This window comes from Tamandua tetradactyla, chromosome 7, assembly GCF_023851605.1.
Source record: "Tamandua tetradactyla isolate mTamTet1 chromosome 7, mTamTet1.pri, whole genome shotgun sequence".
Taxonomy (NCBI): Eukaryota; Metazoa; Chordata; class Mammalia; order Pilosa; family Myrmecophagidae; genus Tamandua; species Tamandua tetradactyla.
In genome coordinates, this window is record NC_135333.1 from 98,895,426 (window position 1) to 98,914,783 (window position 19,358).

A 19,358-nucleotide genomic window follows, 5' to 3' on the forward strand; every position below is an offset into this window, starting at 1 on the left:
ATGTTATGATCTACAACAATCATCAATTTTTTAGTAGCTTCCAGGTCAGTTACCAAAAGAAAATCTAAGAATCATTGTCTCAGCATATACTTTGTCTCCGTCTAGATATGCAAATAAAATCCTAAACCACTAACAACTTATTTCAATTTTTCCTGGTGGCATAGGCAGCAGGAGATTAAAGTGCTAGTCCTGGCTTTTGTACTTCAAACTCCAGGTCACACTGATTGATAAGATCTATTTCATATGAATATTCTATAGATTTTTCTTATAGTATGCAATACATATTGAAATCACCCTAAGACACAATTAATTGTCTTTCTGATGGCTGATAACTTAGAGGTACATTAGTATTGAGTATGAGTACTGGGTTGCTGAAAGATTTGCTAACTTCTCTGGCTCATTTTTAACCCTAGACTAATGCTCTTTCCACTTTGCACTTAATTTTTGTTTCTTGTAAACACTGTCATTATCTAGTTTATTTTCTTTTAACCGTTCACCTAACTGAGGTTGCTGTTATAGCCCAGGTAGTTTTAAAGGATGGTAGTGGAAACAGCCCTGAATCAAGGAGTCAGGAAACCTGTTTGATCCCTGGATCTGCCCCTAAATCACATGATTGCTACAAGTCTGAGGGACAATTTTCTCAAAAGCATACTAGGAACAGTAATATCTGCCAAAAATGACTGTCACAGGGGTTAAATGAGAAAATGTAAATGAGGATTGTAAATCATAAGGTGTTATTTCAATGTATGTTGCTACTTCTGTGACTTTGAGTCCCTATTTTCTATTACAGCACTGCAATTTTTAAAAAATGTGGTGGCTGCCTCCTTTGGGCACAAAAACAAGCAGAGTATTTTTGGACAAAAGTTGCAAAAGATACCGTTGCCAAGTAAAGTAATAGGCTGAGACAAATACTGTTTGGATACTTCTTTTCTGTATTGGCAATTCCTTTTTAAAATATAAGGGTTTATTGACAAATATATGTCTCATTAAAATTAATATATGCACACAAACTCTAAAATGAAATAATATGGCATTTTATACATGTATCGCCGTGCTTCTTTCAACGAATGCCATTACGATTTTTTTTCATATTGAACTTATTTATCAAACTGTCAGCTGTTTTCTGTAGAAGTTTAGTTGGCCATTAGCAACGATGAACATTAATTCCAGCTATTAAATCTAATATCAAGCATAATGGACTGAAATTTTACTCAAACTTCTAATTTTACATACCTGGTATCAGTACCAAATGCTGCTCTTATATTGTTATATTCCCAAGATAACCCCCATGTTAAGAATGTCATACACATTACACATAGTAAATCTGGTATTCATCATGAATTCACCTAGAAAATCCTGTTAGGCAGGTGAATTAGGCTTTCAGTAAGAATTAATATAAGCCATGATGACTAACCTTTACATAATCCATTTGTTTATTTTCTTCTGAAAAGTCAGATTGTATACTTCCTTGATGCTAAATGTTATAAAACATTTCTTGTTGTCTTTTTCCTCTGTGCTTAGTTTAATACAATGCATGAGCTAATTAACAGCGTCTCTGATCTCCTTAAGGCCCTCATCTAAAAGTTAACTTTTAAAACAAATTAGGATGTCTCATCTTCATTTTTGATTGTTTTCAGCACTGAGTCTTCTCCCAAAATTTTACATAGTTCATTGAGTCTCTGCTGCATTTTGGGAACTCCAGCTAGCTGAGATTCTAGCTTTTGTTTTTCTTCACTCAGTGTTAAACGGATAGCAGTATCTAATTGTTCAAAGCGCCAGCTGCCTTCACCATCAAACTGTAATAAATGAGTATGATATTTCCTGCAAAATTAAAGTAAAATGATATCATTAATACAATTGTTAAAAGCCATCTCAATTATAGATTTATCATTCTAATTGATAATCATAGGCAAATTTTAATAAAGGTGTCTATTTTATACTTGATTTGCAAGGATCCCTCAAAAGGTTAAATACTGTGATAGTTTAAACTTCAAAGTTATTAATCAATCTATAGAAAATTCACATTGACTTGATTAAATTTACTCCATATTCTGAATGTATCTGAATTGTAGAGGAAGAATGCTGTGGCACCTATTCAGTTTACCCTCATAATCAGATATGACTCCTGAATAAATAAAAAGACATACACAGCAAGGGAGTAAGGAAAAAAAGCTGAAAGAAGGTGAAAATTAAAAAGATCCTACAGAAAAAAGAAACTAAAGAAAATAAAGGAATTGTAATAGTAATTCATAATTCATATGTAATAGCATGTAATAGAAATTCATAACTCAGGAGCTTTTTGGATTAAGTTATTCTATATAAGTAAAATTTTCTCAATAATTTAAATTTTAAAGCTTAAAAGAAATGAACTCTGACAGAAATTTTTTAAGGAAACTTCCATGCCATTTTATAATCTCTTTTGTCATGGCTCAGGTCCATAGGGACTTCAGAGAAGTACAGAGATGGTTTTAACTTTTCCTACGGAGATCAGTCACCAGTCCCTGATGTGTGGGGAATGTGTGGAGAGAGCAAAGCTGACAGAGCTGGTTCCGCATAGCTAAACCACCTTCATTTTGTTACTATGCCAAACTGGCCTGTGTTCTTATGTTTCCTCAGTTTTTCTGTCGTAAAGTTTTTCTCACTTCTCTCATCCTCTTTAGCTCTCATCTAGCATTATTTACTATGATCAGTATGCCTATTCTAGCAGCTTATACCTCCTTTTAAAAAAAATTGAGATATAATTCACATAACATAATATTCAATCTTTTAAAGTATACAATTCCGTGATTACTGTAACCATCACTATTTAATTTCAGGACATTTTTCTTATTCCCAAAAGAAAGCCTGTACTCATTAATAGTCACTTCCCATTCTCTACTCCCCCTAGTCCTAGGTACCCACTAATTTACTTTCTGTCTCTATGGATTTGCCTATTCTGGACATTTCATATCAGTGGAATCATATAATATGTGGCCTTTTGTGACTGGATTCTTTCAGTCAGCACAGTGTTTTCAAGGTTCATTTATGGTGTTGCATTTGTTAGTACCTTATATCTTTTTATGGCTGAAAAATATTGCACTATATGGAAATATCACATTTTCTTTATCCATTCATCAATGGGTGAGATGGCTGTAAAAATTAAGCTTGATTAAGCAATAGGTCAAGCCCTCAATCTTGGGGTTTGTTCATATAAAATTTATTGTGGGAAAGGATAGGTTAAGCCTACTTAAAATTAGGCCTAAGAGTCACCCCCAGAGAACCTCTTCTGTTGTTCAGATGTGGCCTCTCTCTCTCTCTCTCTCTCAGCCAACATGACAAGCAAACTCACTGCCCTTCCTCTCTCTACGTGGTGCATGACTCCCAGGGGTGTGAACCTTCCTGGTAATGTGGGACAGGAATCCTAGAATGAGCTGGGACTCAGCATCAAGGCATTGAGAAAACCTTCTCAACTCAATGGCTGAGAGATTTCAGAGTCAAGAGGCTATCCTGGAGGTTATTCTTATGCATTATATAGATATCACCTTTTTAGGTTAAGGTATAATGGAGAGGCTGGAGGGAAGTGCCTGAAAATGCAGAGCTGTGTTCCAAGCCATGTTTCTTGAAGATGACTGTTGTGCTGGTTTGAAAGGAAGTATGCCCCCTAAGAAAAGCCATGTTTTAATATGGATCCCATTTCTTAAAGGTAGAATAGTCTCTATTCAATGCTGTGTATTTGGGACTGTGATGGGATCATCTCCCTGGTTGATGAGATTTAGTTAAGAACGGTTGTTAAACTGGATTAGGGGATGACATGTCTCCGCCCATCTGAGTGGGTCTTGATTAGTTTCTGAAGTCCTATAAAAAGAGAATGAGAGACTCAGAGAGAGTCAGAGAGAGCAGAGAATGCTGCAGCACCACGATGCAGAGTCCACGAGCCAGCAACCTTTGGAGATGAAGAAGGAAAGTGCCTCCCGGGGAGCTTCATGAAACAGGAAGCCAGGAGAGAAAGCTAGCAGATGATGCTGTATTTGCCATGTGCCCTTCCAGCCGAGAGAGAAGCCCTGACTGTGTTCACCATGTGCCGTCTCACTTGAGAGAGAAACCCTGAACTTCATCGGCCTTCTTGAACCAAGGTATCTTTCCCCGGATGCCTTTGATTGGACATTTCTATAGACTTGTTTTAATTGGGACATTTTCTCGGCCTTAGATCTGTAAACTAGCAACTCATTAAATTCCCCTTGTTAAAAGCCATTCCTTTTCTGGTATATTGCATTCTAGCAGCTAGCAAACTAGAACAACTGTATAATAACATAGCTTTCACAATGTGACCGTGTGATTGTGAAAATCTTGTGTCTCCTTTTATCTACCTTATCAACAGACGAGTAAAGCATATGGAATAAAGGTGTATAAAAGGGGGAGCAAATGTTAAAATAAATTTAGATTGAAATGCTGGTGATTGGTGAGGGGGAGGGGTGGGGGGTATGGTATGTATGAAGTTTTTTCTTTTTTCTTTTTAATCTTTTTTGGATTGATGCATATGTTTTAAGAAGTGATCATGGTGATGAATATACAACTATGTGATGATATTGTGAGTTATTGATTATATTATTGATTATATACCAAGAATGGAATGATCATATGGTAAGAATGTTCGTGTTTGTATGTTGTTATGTTTAAAATAAATAAATAAATAAAAATAAGCTTGGTTAAACTACATCTAAAAGAGTAAAAACACTGTCAAACTGAACGGTGAAGTTCATGTGTTTGATAACATGCAAAAGACATTCATTATCTTTTCCTTATACTTTTGAGTATCTAATTATGTTTAAGTTCATGAGACTTCCAAAAATTTGACCTGCCCAAGATAAGACCCTCCCTAAATTAAGTTGAAAGCAATGCATTTCTTTGTCAAGGGGGAAAAAAGTAAATATAGTACTATTAAAATAAGGAAGCTAAAACAAAAGTAATGGAGAAACTGGTTGTACATAGAGAAGGAAAAATAAAGGTAAAAAGTTTTATTTATTTCATTTACAACTTTTCCTTGGCTTTCTTGGCACTGGATCTTTAACCAGGAGCAATTTAGAATGTGGTAGTTGATATACTGGGCAGGTTCCACCTTCAATGTACAATGAAGTTTGGTTCATCACTCTGGTCTAACAACATTATTTGATTTCTATCTGAGAAGGAGAAACTGCGTTGGTGTTTCATGCCCTGTAATCCAAAGGAGTGTTATGATATACTATGAGTATTTTATGAGCTAGAATAATATTTCAGAGCTTAATAGCAGCTTAACAAAAAACGCTATTTTAGCTGAGGCTTACTGGAGATAATTTGCTGTCAATTAACTTCATAAATCAGATAATGCATAGGAAAATGGCAACTAGTAAGCTATAATTCTAAGAGTCAAATAACTTAATAAGCTTCTACATTTTTTTTTAACTCTTTAGATACTGGTATTGATTTTAATCTTTACAACCAATGATTACTTATTATTTTTATTATGGGGAAAATGCAACACCTGTCTTCAAATTTCTGAAATGTTTTCAGGGAAAAAAAATTGATTGAGGGAAAAATAATAATCAGAAATGTTGGTTTCCACAACCCCAAATGGCTAAATTAATTCACAAGGCAGAAATAACATGATTTTTAGGTTTATGGAGAAATATACTATGGGTAGCTGCAATGAAAATGTGCTTTTTTCTTTTTTATGTTTAAAGATGTAATAGCCACAGATTTTATTAGTTGCTTAAAAATTATCCCATCAATTGAGGAAACAATGGCTTAATAGGTTTAAAATGTTTCTTTTTACGTTACTTGATTAAGGAACCGAATGACAGGATAGCAAAATAAATCTATTGAGAGAAGTCAGAAAAACTCCAGGACTAAAAGATAACTCCATTTTTCTAATACTCAACATGTCGTCAATTAGGGAGCATGTCTGGAAATTACTGGTCCACTCCCGGAAGGGCTCAAGAATTCTTCTGGCATATGTTCAATGACAGATTTCTCTGGCACCTCTGATTAAGAGGATTTACAGGCAAATGTCATAATTATTTTAAAAATCTAGGGTTCTGTTGGTCTCCTTCAGGGAAGAGTCAGAAGAATCACAATCATATGGACCCTAACTCATCCTGAGCTAGATCCAGACTGCCTCTGGAGAGATTAGCAAATCAGGGTCCTATCACGCCAGATGACACTTAATTCTTAACAGAGATAAACCATAGAGTTCCATGGGAAGTGTCACTTTGTGAAATACTCTATTTATAGGTCAACTATCTGAGGGAACTGAATCCTGAAAAATTTGAATTTGCAATGGAATGTGAGAATAGATTATTATCTTTTCAGAAGTGTAATTCAAGAAGAGTAAAAAATATTCTGAACAACAAGAACTGAACTGAATACATAGTTTTCCTACAATTATAAAACAATCTTCATAAGGTGAAAGGTCTAGAAAGGCTTCAGGGAATAACTTAAAATTTGCAATCTAGTCTAAGTTTGAAGTCATGTGCATCATGAAAACTTTACACATGGAATTTATCAGTCACCAGCTAAATGTTGCAGCCAAAGAGAAAGGTGTTCTGCCAGTTCCTTGGGAAATAAAAAGGCAAAGCAAGTAAGGTCAATTATGGTTACTAATATTCCAAAAGAAAACTAGACCTTATTGATGAAATAAAATGTGAAAGTAGAAAAAGTGGAATGTAATGTGAAAGAAAAGTTTAAATAGTTTTTAATGAGTTACATTTTGAGCTTTTAATGTAAGTAGAGCAGTATGCCATAGTACAGAGTGTGTGATCATGAGAAGTCATTTAGTTTTTCTAACTTTTCTAGTTCTCAGTTTCTTCATCTGTAAAATGTGCATGATTAGACTACCTATACCCCAATGGGTTGTTGTGAAGCTTAAATAAGATGAGCTTGGAACAGAATAGGTGCTAAATGTGAATTATGAGGCACTGTGATGATGCATTGATAGAATACGTATAGGGATGGTAAAAAATAGTACAATCGTATTTCAAAAGGGGAAATCCCATTAGATTATATGGGTTATTATTTATCAAATATTTTGGTTTATTTTCTCTAAAAATGAAATTAAAAAAACTTTTTTCTGTTCTTTAACTTAATCATTTGGAGGAATATCAAGTTATAGCATTTCTTTTTCTTGGATTTCAGAGAAAGGACTAAAAGAATGAGGCAAATATATACAAATACATTCTTTCTCAGTAGTTGCTATGGATTTGTTATCCTGAATATTTTCAGTTTTTAAAAAATCACTGAAAAGTGATGATAATTTTAATATAATGTTAATTTTATGATATTAGGTTTTGGGATATCTAAACTATTACTGTGCAACTTAAAATAAATACAGATAGAAAACAGATATGATGCCCTATGCTCTATAGCAAAAGGTTTAGTGGTTATTCTTTAAGAAACACAAAAGAATCATCTACTGAAAATTAGGTAGCATTCATTGGAAACACTTACCAAAGAGAAGGCCTGTGTGTTATAGACAGTAAGGAAATTCCAGCCCCTTTCGCAGCCTGAAATATCTTTCCTTCAACATCAATGCTGACAGCACTGGTACATTCATCCAGCAATGCATATTTTGGCCTTGAAAAAAATAAAATGCAAATATGTAATGGTTTTCCTGTTTGAATGATACATCTTTTTTTTTTTTGACAATGTGAGTGGCAATGTTAACACCTTTAAAGAAGCAAAGGAGAACATGTCATTATTAAAGTGAAAAGTGATAAAGTAAAAAAGTGGCCATCTTCTTTTGGATTAGAATAACATATATTTCTTAAATTTAAATAGCTGAATAGATTTTCTGATACCTGTTCACAATAAGATGAGCTTTATTGTTATGTAGATGGGCGAATCATAAATGTGAGGCAAAGGAAAAATGGGCAGGCCACTGAGTGCATTTTCCCGCAGAAGGCAGGTTCATCCTTGTGACAAGGTTCTGACTAATTACATGAAAAATATATTACGTACCTAATTATCAAACAGGCCACATCCGTGTTAGCAAAGATTTAATGAGAAGATTATTTTATCAACAATGTGATTTCCTAAGCACTATTAATGGAATTTCATTGCTACAGGACTCTGCAAGAGTGAGTGTACTAATCTTACTGAATTGGAAGTAGGTATTTAACCTTGTAATACAGATATATGTTTCAGAATCAAATTCTTAGGAAAAAGAATATATATTTCTTTTTGTGAATATATTTTTGCTGGTAATTTTTTTTTCTGGCTCGTTTTTTACTCTGGAAATATGTGTTTACTATCAGAGACACTCTGTCATTTTCTTTTCCCTATCCTTTCTTTTTTCTTCATGACCTCTGGCTCTTGTCTTTCTTTTTCTCTTTCCCATTCTTCAACTAAGCTTATCTGCAGTTTAGGTATGCATTTGGTACTTAGCAACATGACTTAGCTTTGTTAATGGGACCAAAGGTTTACTGCTTATTTCAGGCTTTAGAGCAGTCTCAAATATTTACCAGGACAATTTCCTCCATGAAGATTTTTTGATTTTTATAAATGAATGACAAAGAAAAGGGAAAAATGATATTAGCAATCATTTCTCATTCAGCATAAATAATTACTTAATACTGTAAGCTGCGTTTCCAGGGTAAATTTGCTTATTAATAGAATCCTGTTACCTATTCCAGGCTTTATAGTGAAAATTAAAAGATACTTGAGTCAATGGCAACTTTAATACCCCATTTGATTTTAATAACCACACTCCATGCAAAGAACTAAAAGAGCACTGCATGAGCCCCATGACAACATCAATGGAATTAGCTTTGCTGGTTGGCTTTTGGTTGCTGTTCTGATTTACGTATTAAGCACTGTTTCTTTGTCTTAGAGTTATTACAGTTTTGTAGTTTTTTTTTAAGTGTAAAAGAGGAAGAAGTAAAGGAAGTATAATATTGAGAGGTTTGGGGTGCAGATTCCTTTTTTTTGCATACAGCTCTTTCCAAAAACTAAGTTATTTATTATATTTTGTCTTATTTTTCAGAGTGTTTAGAGCTAAATAGAGAAGATATACCATTTTGGAATAAGAAAAAATGTATCTTACACTCTGTTGTCATAGCAACCCGTAGTCTAGCAGATGTAAGATAGATTGGCAGCACTGGTGTGTGTGTGTGTGTGTGCATGTGTGTGTGTACTTAAATACATTCAGCAATAGCTGGAATCTGGAATTGATGCCATTAAATAAAACATTAGATAATAGTGTTTCCCAAGTTTTCCTTCTTTTTTCCTTTGGTGCATCATCAGTAGAGTGGGCCATATGAAGGATTTAATTCATTCCTCTTAAGATAGGATTTTTCTGATCATTTTTTTTTCTTGAGCTTTTAAAAAATTTTTTTTAATTTAAAAATATATATTCACATAACATGTAACCATCCAAAGTGTACAATCAATGGTTCACAATATCATCATATAGCTGTACATTTATCATCACAATTGACATTTTTTTCTTGTAAAAAATAACATATACAGAAAAAAGCAATAAATTTCGAAGCACATCACAACATTTAGTTGTAGAACAGATTTCAGAGTTTGGTATGTGGGTTACAATTCCACAATTTTAGATTTTTACTTCTAGCTGCTCTAAGATACTGGAGACTAAAAGAAGTATCAATATAATGATTCAGTAATCATATTCATTTGTTAAACCCGACTTTCTCTGTATAACTCCACCATCATCTTTGATCTTTTTCCCACTCTTTAGGGGTATTTGGGATATGCTCATTCTAAATTTTTCATGTAGGAAAGGCCTGTCAGTAATATGGAAAAGATGGGATGGAACTAGTTTATGTTCTGGAGAGGCTGGCACTTCTGCATTTCAGGACTTAATCTTGTCCAGGGACCTATCTGGAGGTTGTAGGTTTCTGGAAAGTTTACCCTATTGCATGGAACCTTTGTAGAATAACATCCTCGGTGTTCTTTCAGATTGGCAGGAATGGTCTTGGTTGGGGTTTGGCAAGCTATGATAGATAGCAATGACTAACTGAAGCTTGCATAAGAGTGACCTCCAGAGTAACCTCTCAACTCTATTTGAATTCTCTCAGCCACTGATACCTTATTTGTTATACTTTTTTTCCTCTTTTGATCAGGAGGGCATTTTGATCCCACAGTGCCAGGGCCAGGCTCATCCCTGGGAGTTATCTCCGATGCCACCAGGGAGACTTTCACCCATGGATATCATGCCCCATGTAGGGGGGACGGCAATGATTCCATTTGCAGAGTTGGGCTCAGAGAGAGAGAGGTCACATCTGAGCAACAAAAGAGGTCCTCTGGAAGTAACTCTTAGGTATGCCTATAGGTAGTCTAGCTTCTCTGCTACATACATAGGCTTCACAAGAGTAAGCCTCAAGATCAAAAGCTTGGCCCATTGATTTGAGTGTCCTTACTGTCTGACAGAGTATTAAGGGGTTCCCTGGTGGTAAAGTTTAATAGTTTAAACCCGAAAAGGACTTTGCCAATACTTTTTATTATCTGCTTAATATACTCTGGGACATAACCAGGCTTTACATTACACTATACAGGATTAAAGGCCCTCATTCTTATTCTGGGCTCCCTATGCTTGGATTGTTTAAGTGATCTACCCAGACAGATTGAGTTAGATTATGTGCTACAGAAAATTTAGGTCCTGGACAAAATAAACCTTTCTTCCTTTGGTTTCAAAAAGTAGATGAGGTTCTAAAATATAGACAATGTTTTCCTTACCCCTGTATTCTGAATTACTTAATCTCGACCTGATTGGCTCTGTTCTTATCTCTAAATACCAGGTTATACATATATAAAACAGCCTCTCAAAATCCAGAAAAAACAATTACCACTCTGGACTAAATGTGACTGCTACAAAAGCATGGAGTCTAGGCCCCTATTTTCTTATAAATATTTTCTAATGAGGCCATACAATAACTGCTATTCTCTTTCTGGCTTATTTTGCCTCACCAAATGTCCCAGAGGTTCATTCACAATGTTGCATGCCTCACCACATTGCTGCTTTTTGTAGTGGCACAATATTCAATCAGATGCATACACCATTGTTCGCCAATCTACTTCTCAGGCAGTATATCCTTCAGCCACCTCCATTCATTGGGCATTATGTATAATGTCCAAAGTCAATAATCTATCTGATCTTTCTTTAAACATTAAAATTAAAAATGCTTCAAAAAAGGTATCCTACTTTAATACTCCTTGCCAAAGTTCTCTAGTTTAGCTAGCACAGATCTTTCACATTATAATTCAAACTTTGTTGTTATCCTCTCAGAATGAGAGGCAGTTTCTCATTATTATACTTTTCCTTCACTTGGTTTAATATTTTTAATTCCTTTGATCTTATCTCAATGTATTCTGTTTTGCAACCATTTGCTTGTCTTCACTGATTTTCCTATGGCTCACTAAATTTTCTTTCCACTGATTTATAAAGATCTACTTTCTTGTGACTTGATCTTTACTCAGTCCCATGTCATAACCGAAATATTTTAGATACACAAACATTATTTATTTCAAGTTATAATACTTGAAGTCTCCTTGTGCTGACTTTTATTAATGCCTCTTGCTCTTCCTTACAAGGCTTATCTTATTAACATATTAACATATCTTATTAACATATTTTATCTTCTACCATATTATATTGCACCAACTATGCTGGTGATTTTATTATTGAATGTTTATGAATAAGATTCAAGCAGAGTCAGGATGATAGTGAATAACAGCTGGTCATAAACGTCAAGCTGTAAAGTTTACTCTTGACTCTCACCACATCATTTGAGAAGGGGACATTCTAAAATATGATTCACTAAAAATTTTGAGTTAGCAAAATTTTGCTCATTTTTTTTAGCTTGCCATATTCTTAAACTAACTAGATACATTCTTACAAATAGCAAGTGATTATCACAGCTAAACTTTCCTCATAAAAATTTCAGCTAGGGTAAAAATGAAATAATATATACTTTATGCTTTCAATTTGTGGTGGTAGAAATCAAAACAGAAATTGCTTATGGAGTTATTTGATTGGAAAGGTTCATGAGGGAACTTCCTGGGGTAACAGAAACGTTCTTCACCTTGATGGGAGATTAGTTATACTGTTTAGATATTTTTGTCAAAGGCATCAAACTGTATACTTAATATCTAGGCATTTCGTCCATAAACTTTACCTTAATATTTTTTTATAAACCCTGGCAAGCAATTACATAATAATGTAGAAAAGTGCATAATAGCATATGGAATAAAAAGAGGGACATAAATTACAATATACTTTAAGAAAATAGCTATATTTAAAAAAATCAAGACAACAACCAACTTTCATGTATCATCAAGACTAGGAAGAAATTTTACCAAAATTTTCAGTGTTTCTATATAGGTAATCATATAATGGATTTTTTTTTTAATCTACCAACATTTTCTACTTTAAAAAAATGAGCATATAATTAACGAGTGGCATCCCTCTACCTCTTAATGTCAACATCTCTTTTCAACATGAAAAAGTTAGAATGGCCATTGGCCAAATATCCTTAGAGAGTGGGAGAAGGATCAAAGAAGAAGGAGGACTTGTATAAGAGAAGATAGGTTTTAACAAATGAGTATGGCTACTGAATCATTATACTGATATTTCTTTTTTGTCTCCACTGTCTTAGAGCAGCTAAAAGGAATCACCTGAAATGTGGAACTGTAACCTATATCATACTTTGAAATTTGTTCTAAAACAACTTTTTAATATGTACTTTTAAATTGGTTGCTTTTTTGGTATATATGTTATGTTATTTTTATTTTTATTTTTGGGGGCATGGGCAGGCACCGGGAATCGAACCTGGGTTTCCGGCATGGCAGGCGAGAACTATGCCTGCTGAGCCACTGTGGCCCACCCATATGTCATGTTTTACAATAAAAAATGTTTAAAAAATGAGCATCAAATTATATTTTAATAAAATTGCTAAATAAATTATCTTTAATGATAAAATTACGTTATATTTTTATTTCTAAAAAAGGCTAAACCTAAATCTAATCATACTTTTAGCACTAATTTCCAGTTTAGAGGAAATATGGGGGACTGAGGAACAAGGTAAAGGACCCCATGAGGAAGCAATGAGACACATCTAGAATGTGCATCATTCTACAGGACACATGAGTGACCTGCTTTCTTTAACAAGTAAATGACATAAAAAGTGGAGGTGGGGAAAAAGAAGAAGGGAGGGCCTCTATAGATTAAAAGAGAATTAAGGGATATAACAACCAAATCCAAAATGTGATACTTGTTTAGATCTTGATTTGAACAAGTCAACTGTAAAAAAGACATTTTTTGAGACAATCAGGAAAATTTTGAAACTGAACTACATATTATATGAATTTAAAGAATTATTATTAATTTTATTAAGTATGATTGTGTCATCTCATTATGTAAGCAATATTATGCCCTAATATTGCAGAGACATATAGCAATATAAATAGGGAAAATGTAGTGATGTCTGGGACGTGATTTAAAATATTTCAAAAATAAAAGAATAGATAAATCAAACATGGCAAAATGACAGACTCTTGGAATCAATGTGATGTGTATATGGGTTCATTTTACAATTTTCTCTTTTTTAATGAAGTTTTTTTTCATAATTTATTTAAATGCTTTCCACAATAAAAGCTTGTTTAAAAAATCCAATAGCTAATTAGTTGCTGAATGAGGGCCAAAATGATGCTACATGTTTAATAAAGCTTATTTTATTTTTTGCTTCCTTTATCAGTTTTTTAAAGTTCTCTAGAAAAGAACACTTCATTCAGAAGAATTGCATCTGCCCCAGTTTATGGCTTATTCATATTATCATGTACATAAATATTGGTCTTTATGTCCAAGACCTAAGCAGTAAAAAAGAGTAGTAACATAGTTCCTGATAATCTCATGTTCTTCCCAGAATTCAGGCAATCATAGGTAAAAACACAAATAAAAAAAAAGATTTTAATTTTAGAAAAGAAATAAGACCAATAAAAAAGATAAATCAGGATGGCTTAATATTTCCTTCCAGTGTTTGTGCTTGGTATCCTTAAACTCAAAAACCATGCACGAAGCCACAAAGAGAGAGAAAAACTTTATCAAGATTATTTCCTGCATTTTAATTTTTTTGATTCTATTAAGATGTAAGCTGGCTGGATGTTCTTCTTTTGTATTATGTCTCTGATTTTTGAGGAAGAGAGCACTGCTGGTGTAATAAGGTAAGGAGTGACAGAAAAATTGATTTAGCTTGAATTTAATGTTTTACATTCAGAAGTTTTACCTGAATGCCTACCCACTCTAATGTGTTCACACCAGTACAGTAGTGGCTATGTGTTCTTCGCATTTTCAAATTAAAAATAATTCTACTTCCAAGGCTTAGGATATATAAAATTTTCATTTAGCCTTTTACATATTTTCTCTGAAGTTACTCAAAAGAAATAGAATATAGTAAGATGTTTAGAGATTTCTGCCACAAAAACATAATTTAAGAAATTAAAAAATGTAAATTCTATGCTTTAGTTTTCTAGTAATATATTTTAAAAACATTTTTATTGTAAAATATATATACAAAGCAAAGAAAGAAAAAGGCAATAATTTTCAAAGCAGACTTCCACAAGTGGTTACAGAACAGGTCCAGAGTTTGTCATGGGTTACCATGCCATCATCTCAGATTTTTCCTTCTAGCTTCTCCAAAACAGTGGAGGCTAGGAGGAATATTAATATAGTCGCTCAGCAGTCATACTCATTCGCTAAATTTCATCCTCTGTTATCCTCCTCCCTCTCCTTTAATTCCTCTTCTGCTCTGTAGGGATCTTTGGGCAATGCCTGTTCTAATTTTTTCATGTTGAGATGGGGTGTCCACACAAAGGATAGGGGGGATGTAAATTGTAGATAATCCTGGAGAGGTTGGACCCTCTCGAGTCTCAGGATTTATCTGACCTAGGAATCCTTCAGGAATTATATGTTTCATGAAGACAAACTAGTGCATGAAACCTTTATAGAGTCCTAGTCTGACCCCAAGTGTTCTTAAGAGGCAACAGGAATGATGTTGATTGGGGTTTAGCAAACAATGGAAATCAGCACCATCTAAATGAAGCTTGCAGAAGAGCAGCCTCCAGAATAGCATCTTGACTCCATTTGATGTCTCTTGTGCACTGATGCCTTATTTTATTATACTTCTTTCTCCTCTTTTGGTCAGGAAGGCATTTTTGATTCCATAGTGCCAGGGCCAGCCTCATTCCAGGGAGTCACACCCCTCATTGTCAGGGAGATTGTCACCCCTGAATGGCTTGTACCCCCTAGGGGGGAGGGCAATGATTTTCCTTGCAGAGTTGGGTTTAGAGAGAGAGAGAGGCCACATCTGAGCAACAAAGACACTTTCTGGAAGCCCAACTCTCAGACCTCTTTATAGCTAATCTTAGCTTCTCCCCTCCAGAAATAAGTTTCATCAGGGAAAGTCTCAAAATCCAGGGCTTGGCCTATTTTCTTGGGAGTCCCTGTGCCGATTTGAAGTTATTTAATACCCCAGAAAAGCCATGTCCTTTAATATTCATTCAATATTGCTAGGTGGGATCTTATTGTTTCCATGGAGATGTATCTTCACCCATTCAAGGTGGGGTTGCTTACTGGAGCCCTTTAAGAGGGAACCACTTTGGAAAAAGCTTTAGAGCCCACAGTGCTGACAGAGCTCACACATTCAGAGATCTTTGGAGACGTGGAAGGAATGTGCCCCCGAGAAGCCTTATGAAATGAGGAGAGAAAGCTAGCAGACATTGTCATGTGCCTTTCCAGCTGAGAGAGGTGTCCAGAACCCAAAGACTCCAGCAGATGCCAGCCACATGACTTCCCAGCTGACAGAGGTGTTCCAGATGGCATCAGCCTTTCTTGAGTGAAAGTAACCTTTTGTTGGTGCCTTAATTTGGACATTTTCATGGCCCTAGAACTGTGAACTTGCAATTTAATAAATTCTCTTTTAAAAAGCCATTCTAGTTCTGGTATATTGCATCCTGGCAACTTACAAACTAAAACAGTCCCCATTGGTTGAGAGGTACCTGGGGTTTCCCAAATGGAAGAGTTTAATAGTTCCATATCTATATATATATAATTTTTTTTCCTCTTTGTATCCTCAAGGTACTCTACCAATCCTTTTTAATTATCAGCCCACAATAGTCTGAGATGCATCCTGGTATTATACTAAGATATATGGAATTAGAAGGCCTTGTTCCTGTTCTGGACTCCAGGAGTTGGAGCTATTTGAATGAACTATCCAGAGAGGTTGATTTAGATTACATGTTACAGAAAATTTAGGTTCTAGACATAATAAACCTATCTGTCTTTGACCTCATACAGTAGCTGAAGGTCTAGGGTACATATCTTCTTTTACCCTGCATTCCAAGTTATTAAGATAAATCCAACCAAAGTGGCTTTGTTTTAAACTCTAATTGTGGCCTGACCTCTTTTTCGATTACGTTTACTGTTACTATATAATAGCTAAGCCAACTTTCAGGGCTGCAGCACTCCATTTCTGGGTCCTAGGTGTCACAGAGTCACTCAAGGTTATAGGGAAATACCAGTAAAAAAAAAATATCCATATAGCTCAGTGTGTCAGAATCCAGAAATACATCTACAACCTCAGATCAAATGTGAATGCTATAAGGGCACATAATATAGGCTCCCATTTTCTTATAAGTATTTTCTGAGAGAGACCGTAGCATATTTGTTCTTTTATTCCTGGCTTATATTGAACAACACATTGCCCCCAAGTTTTATTCAGCTTGTTGCGTGCCCCTCACCACCCCTCCTTTTTGTAGCCACACCATATCCTATCATGTAAATATATTATTATTTGCCACTGTGCTTCTCATTGTTTCCTTCAGCTCCCTCCATCTATTGGGCATCATGGATAATGTCCAAAGTAAGCAAATCATGTCCTACAGTATCTTCATTGGTTGCCAGTAATATATATATTTTTTGCATGGGAATCGAACCTGGGTCTCCAACTTGGCAGGCAAGAATTCTGCCACTGAGCCACTGTGCACTGTCCCAGTAATATTTTGAGGGGGTGGGGTGCATGGCCCTGGAATTGAATCTGAGTCTCCCACATGAAAGGCGAGTATTCCACCACCGAACCACCATGCACCCTCTTAGTAATACATTTTTAAATTAAGGACGAGGGCATTGCAATCCTATTCAAAGGACTTTTGGCTACAAAAATAAATAAGAGTTACCTGAGTATAGTATACTTACTTATGATAAAACATGCGAGCCATGCCCATTCGTTGCTTCTCCCCTCCTGACAGGACATCTTTCCAGTCCATAACAGCATCCCATCCTTAAAAAAAATAAAATACATTTTTTAATAAATCATTTGTGTGTTAATGTTTCTATCCTGGGCAAGTAGTTCCCAACAAGTTTAAATTATTAACACAGAGAACATGGTAATTTACAGAACATTTGCTTGGATAAAATAGAGTCTCCTGTATATTCATTTTGCCTTATATTTTATATTCACTCTCTTTTTTTTATTAGAGATGTCTTAAGTTTATAGAAGGATCATATATAAAATAAAGAGTTCCCATATACCATCTGTGCTGGCTTGAGTCTACTATGTACCCCAGAAAAGCCTATGTTCTTTAAAACCAACCCTGTGGGTGCAGACCTGTTGGAGGTAGGACATTTTGCTAAGTTGTTTCCATGGAGGATGTGGCCCCATCCATTCAAGGTGGGTCTTAATTCCCTTGCTGGAATCACTTATGAGAGGATCAAAGACAGATGAAACTCAGGGAACCCAGGAGAGATGTAAGGGAGAAAGAAGCACCCAGAGACATTTTGGAGACATCTGACACCAGAACTAGGAGAGAAGGGCTAGCAGATATCACTGTGTACTTTCCCATGTGGCAGAAGAACCCTGGATGCCAGTGATCTTTCCTCAGAGAAGGTATCTTACTCTTGATGTCTTAATTTGAACATTTTCATCATCTTAGCACTGTAAACTGGTAACTTAATAAATTCCTTTTGTAAAAGCCAATCCCTTTCTGGTATATTGCATTCCAGCAGCTTTATAAACCGAAACTCCATCCTATTATTAACAGTTTGCACTGATGTAGCACATTTGTTACAATGGATGAAAGCACATTTTAGTAATCGTACTACTAACTGTAGTCCATTAGGTAACTTTATGTTTGTGCAGTTTATGGATTTTTTAAAAAAATTTGTATCCTAGAAACATATATACAACCAGAAACTTCTCCCTTTAATCCCACTCAGATATACAATTCATCATTGTTGATCACGTTCACATTATTGTTTTACCATCCCCTCATCCATTACCAAAATGTTTCCATCCTCCCAAACAGAAACTCTGTACATTTTAAGCCTTAACTCCTTATTCCTTATCCCTACCCCATCCTTGGATAATCTGTATTCTAGATTATAACACTATGATTTTGCTCATCTAATTATTTCACATTAGTGATATCATACAATGATTGTCCTTTTGTATCTGGGTTTTTTCACTCAACATGATGTCTTCTTAATGGTTCATCACATTGTCACATGAATCAGAACTTCATTTCTTTTTAAGGCTAAATAATATTGTGTGTACAGACAACATTTGTTTATCCATTTATTGGTTGATGGACACTTTGGTTGCTTCCCTCTTTTGGTCACTGTGAATAATACCTCTATGAACATCAGTATGCAAATATCTGTTTGAGTCCCTGCTTCCAATTCTTTTGGGTACATACCTAGAAGTGGGGTTGCAAGCTGTAATGGTTTGGAACCCTATGCACCCCAGATAAACATATTCTTAAAGTTAATCTATTCTTGTGGGTGTGAGACCATGTATGAAGGACTTTTTGATGAGGCTACTCCAGTTAGGTATGACCCACCTCATTTAGGATGGGTCTTAATCCTATTACAGGAGTCCTTTATAAGTGGAATGAATATAGAAATAGAAAATGAAAGCAAAAGGTTGAAATCAGTGAAATCCCGAAGAGAAGGGACAGCTCAGCAGATGCCACCATGTACCTTTTCCATGCAACAGAGGAGCCAGGATTGCCGGCCACTAGTCTTTGGGGAAGAAGCATTGCTTGATGATGGCCTTAATTTGGACATTTTCCCAGCCTGAAAACCATGCATGAATAAATTCCCATTGTTTAAGGCAACCTATTTTATGGTAGTTGCTGGAACGACCTAGAAAACTAATACCTCTGCTCAAATGGTAATTCTATACTTAACTTTTTAATGAACCGCCAAATTGTTTTCCACAGCACCTACTGTAGAAATGCTATGTTCTTACCAGCAATGAAAGAGTTTTCCAATTTCTCCACATCCTCTCCAACATTTCTAATTTTCTGCTTTTTTAATGGTAGCCATTCTGGCAGAT

The 19,358-nt window shown here is 35.1% G+C and overlaps 1 protein-coding gene across 2 annotated transcripts in view; it reads right to left on the reverse strand.

The window, feature by feature from the left end:
• Window positions 1-923: 923 nt before the first annotated feature.
• ABCD2 (ATP binding cassette subfamily D member 2) overlaps window positions 924-19,358 on the reverse strand; it is a 72,587-nt gene continuing 54,152 nt past the window's right edge. The window contains exons 9-11 of one of the 2 annotated variants that reach the window (XM_077170523.1): window positions 17,219-17,303; window positions 7,459-7,584; window positions 924-1,821 (exon numbers count right to left, since the gene is read on the reverse strand). In XM_077170523.1, coding sequence (XP_077026638.1) covers window positions 1,602-1,821; window positions 7,459-7,584; window positions 17,219-17,303 — 431 coding nt within the window. In that variant the 3' untranslated portion in view covers window positions 924-1,601. Of the gene's footprint in view, window positions 1,822-5,025; window positions 5,191-7,458; window positions 7,585-17,218; window positions 17,304-19,358 lie in introns of those variants that run through there. The other variant, XM_077170524.1, reaches the window with a different exon arrangement.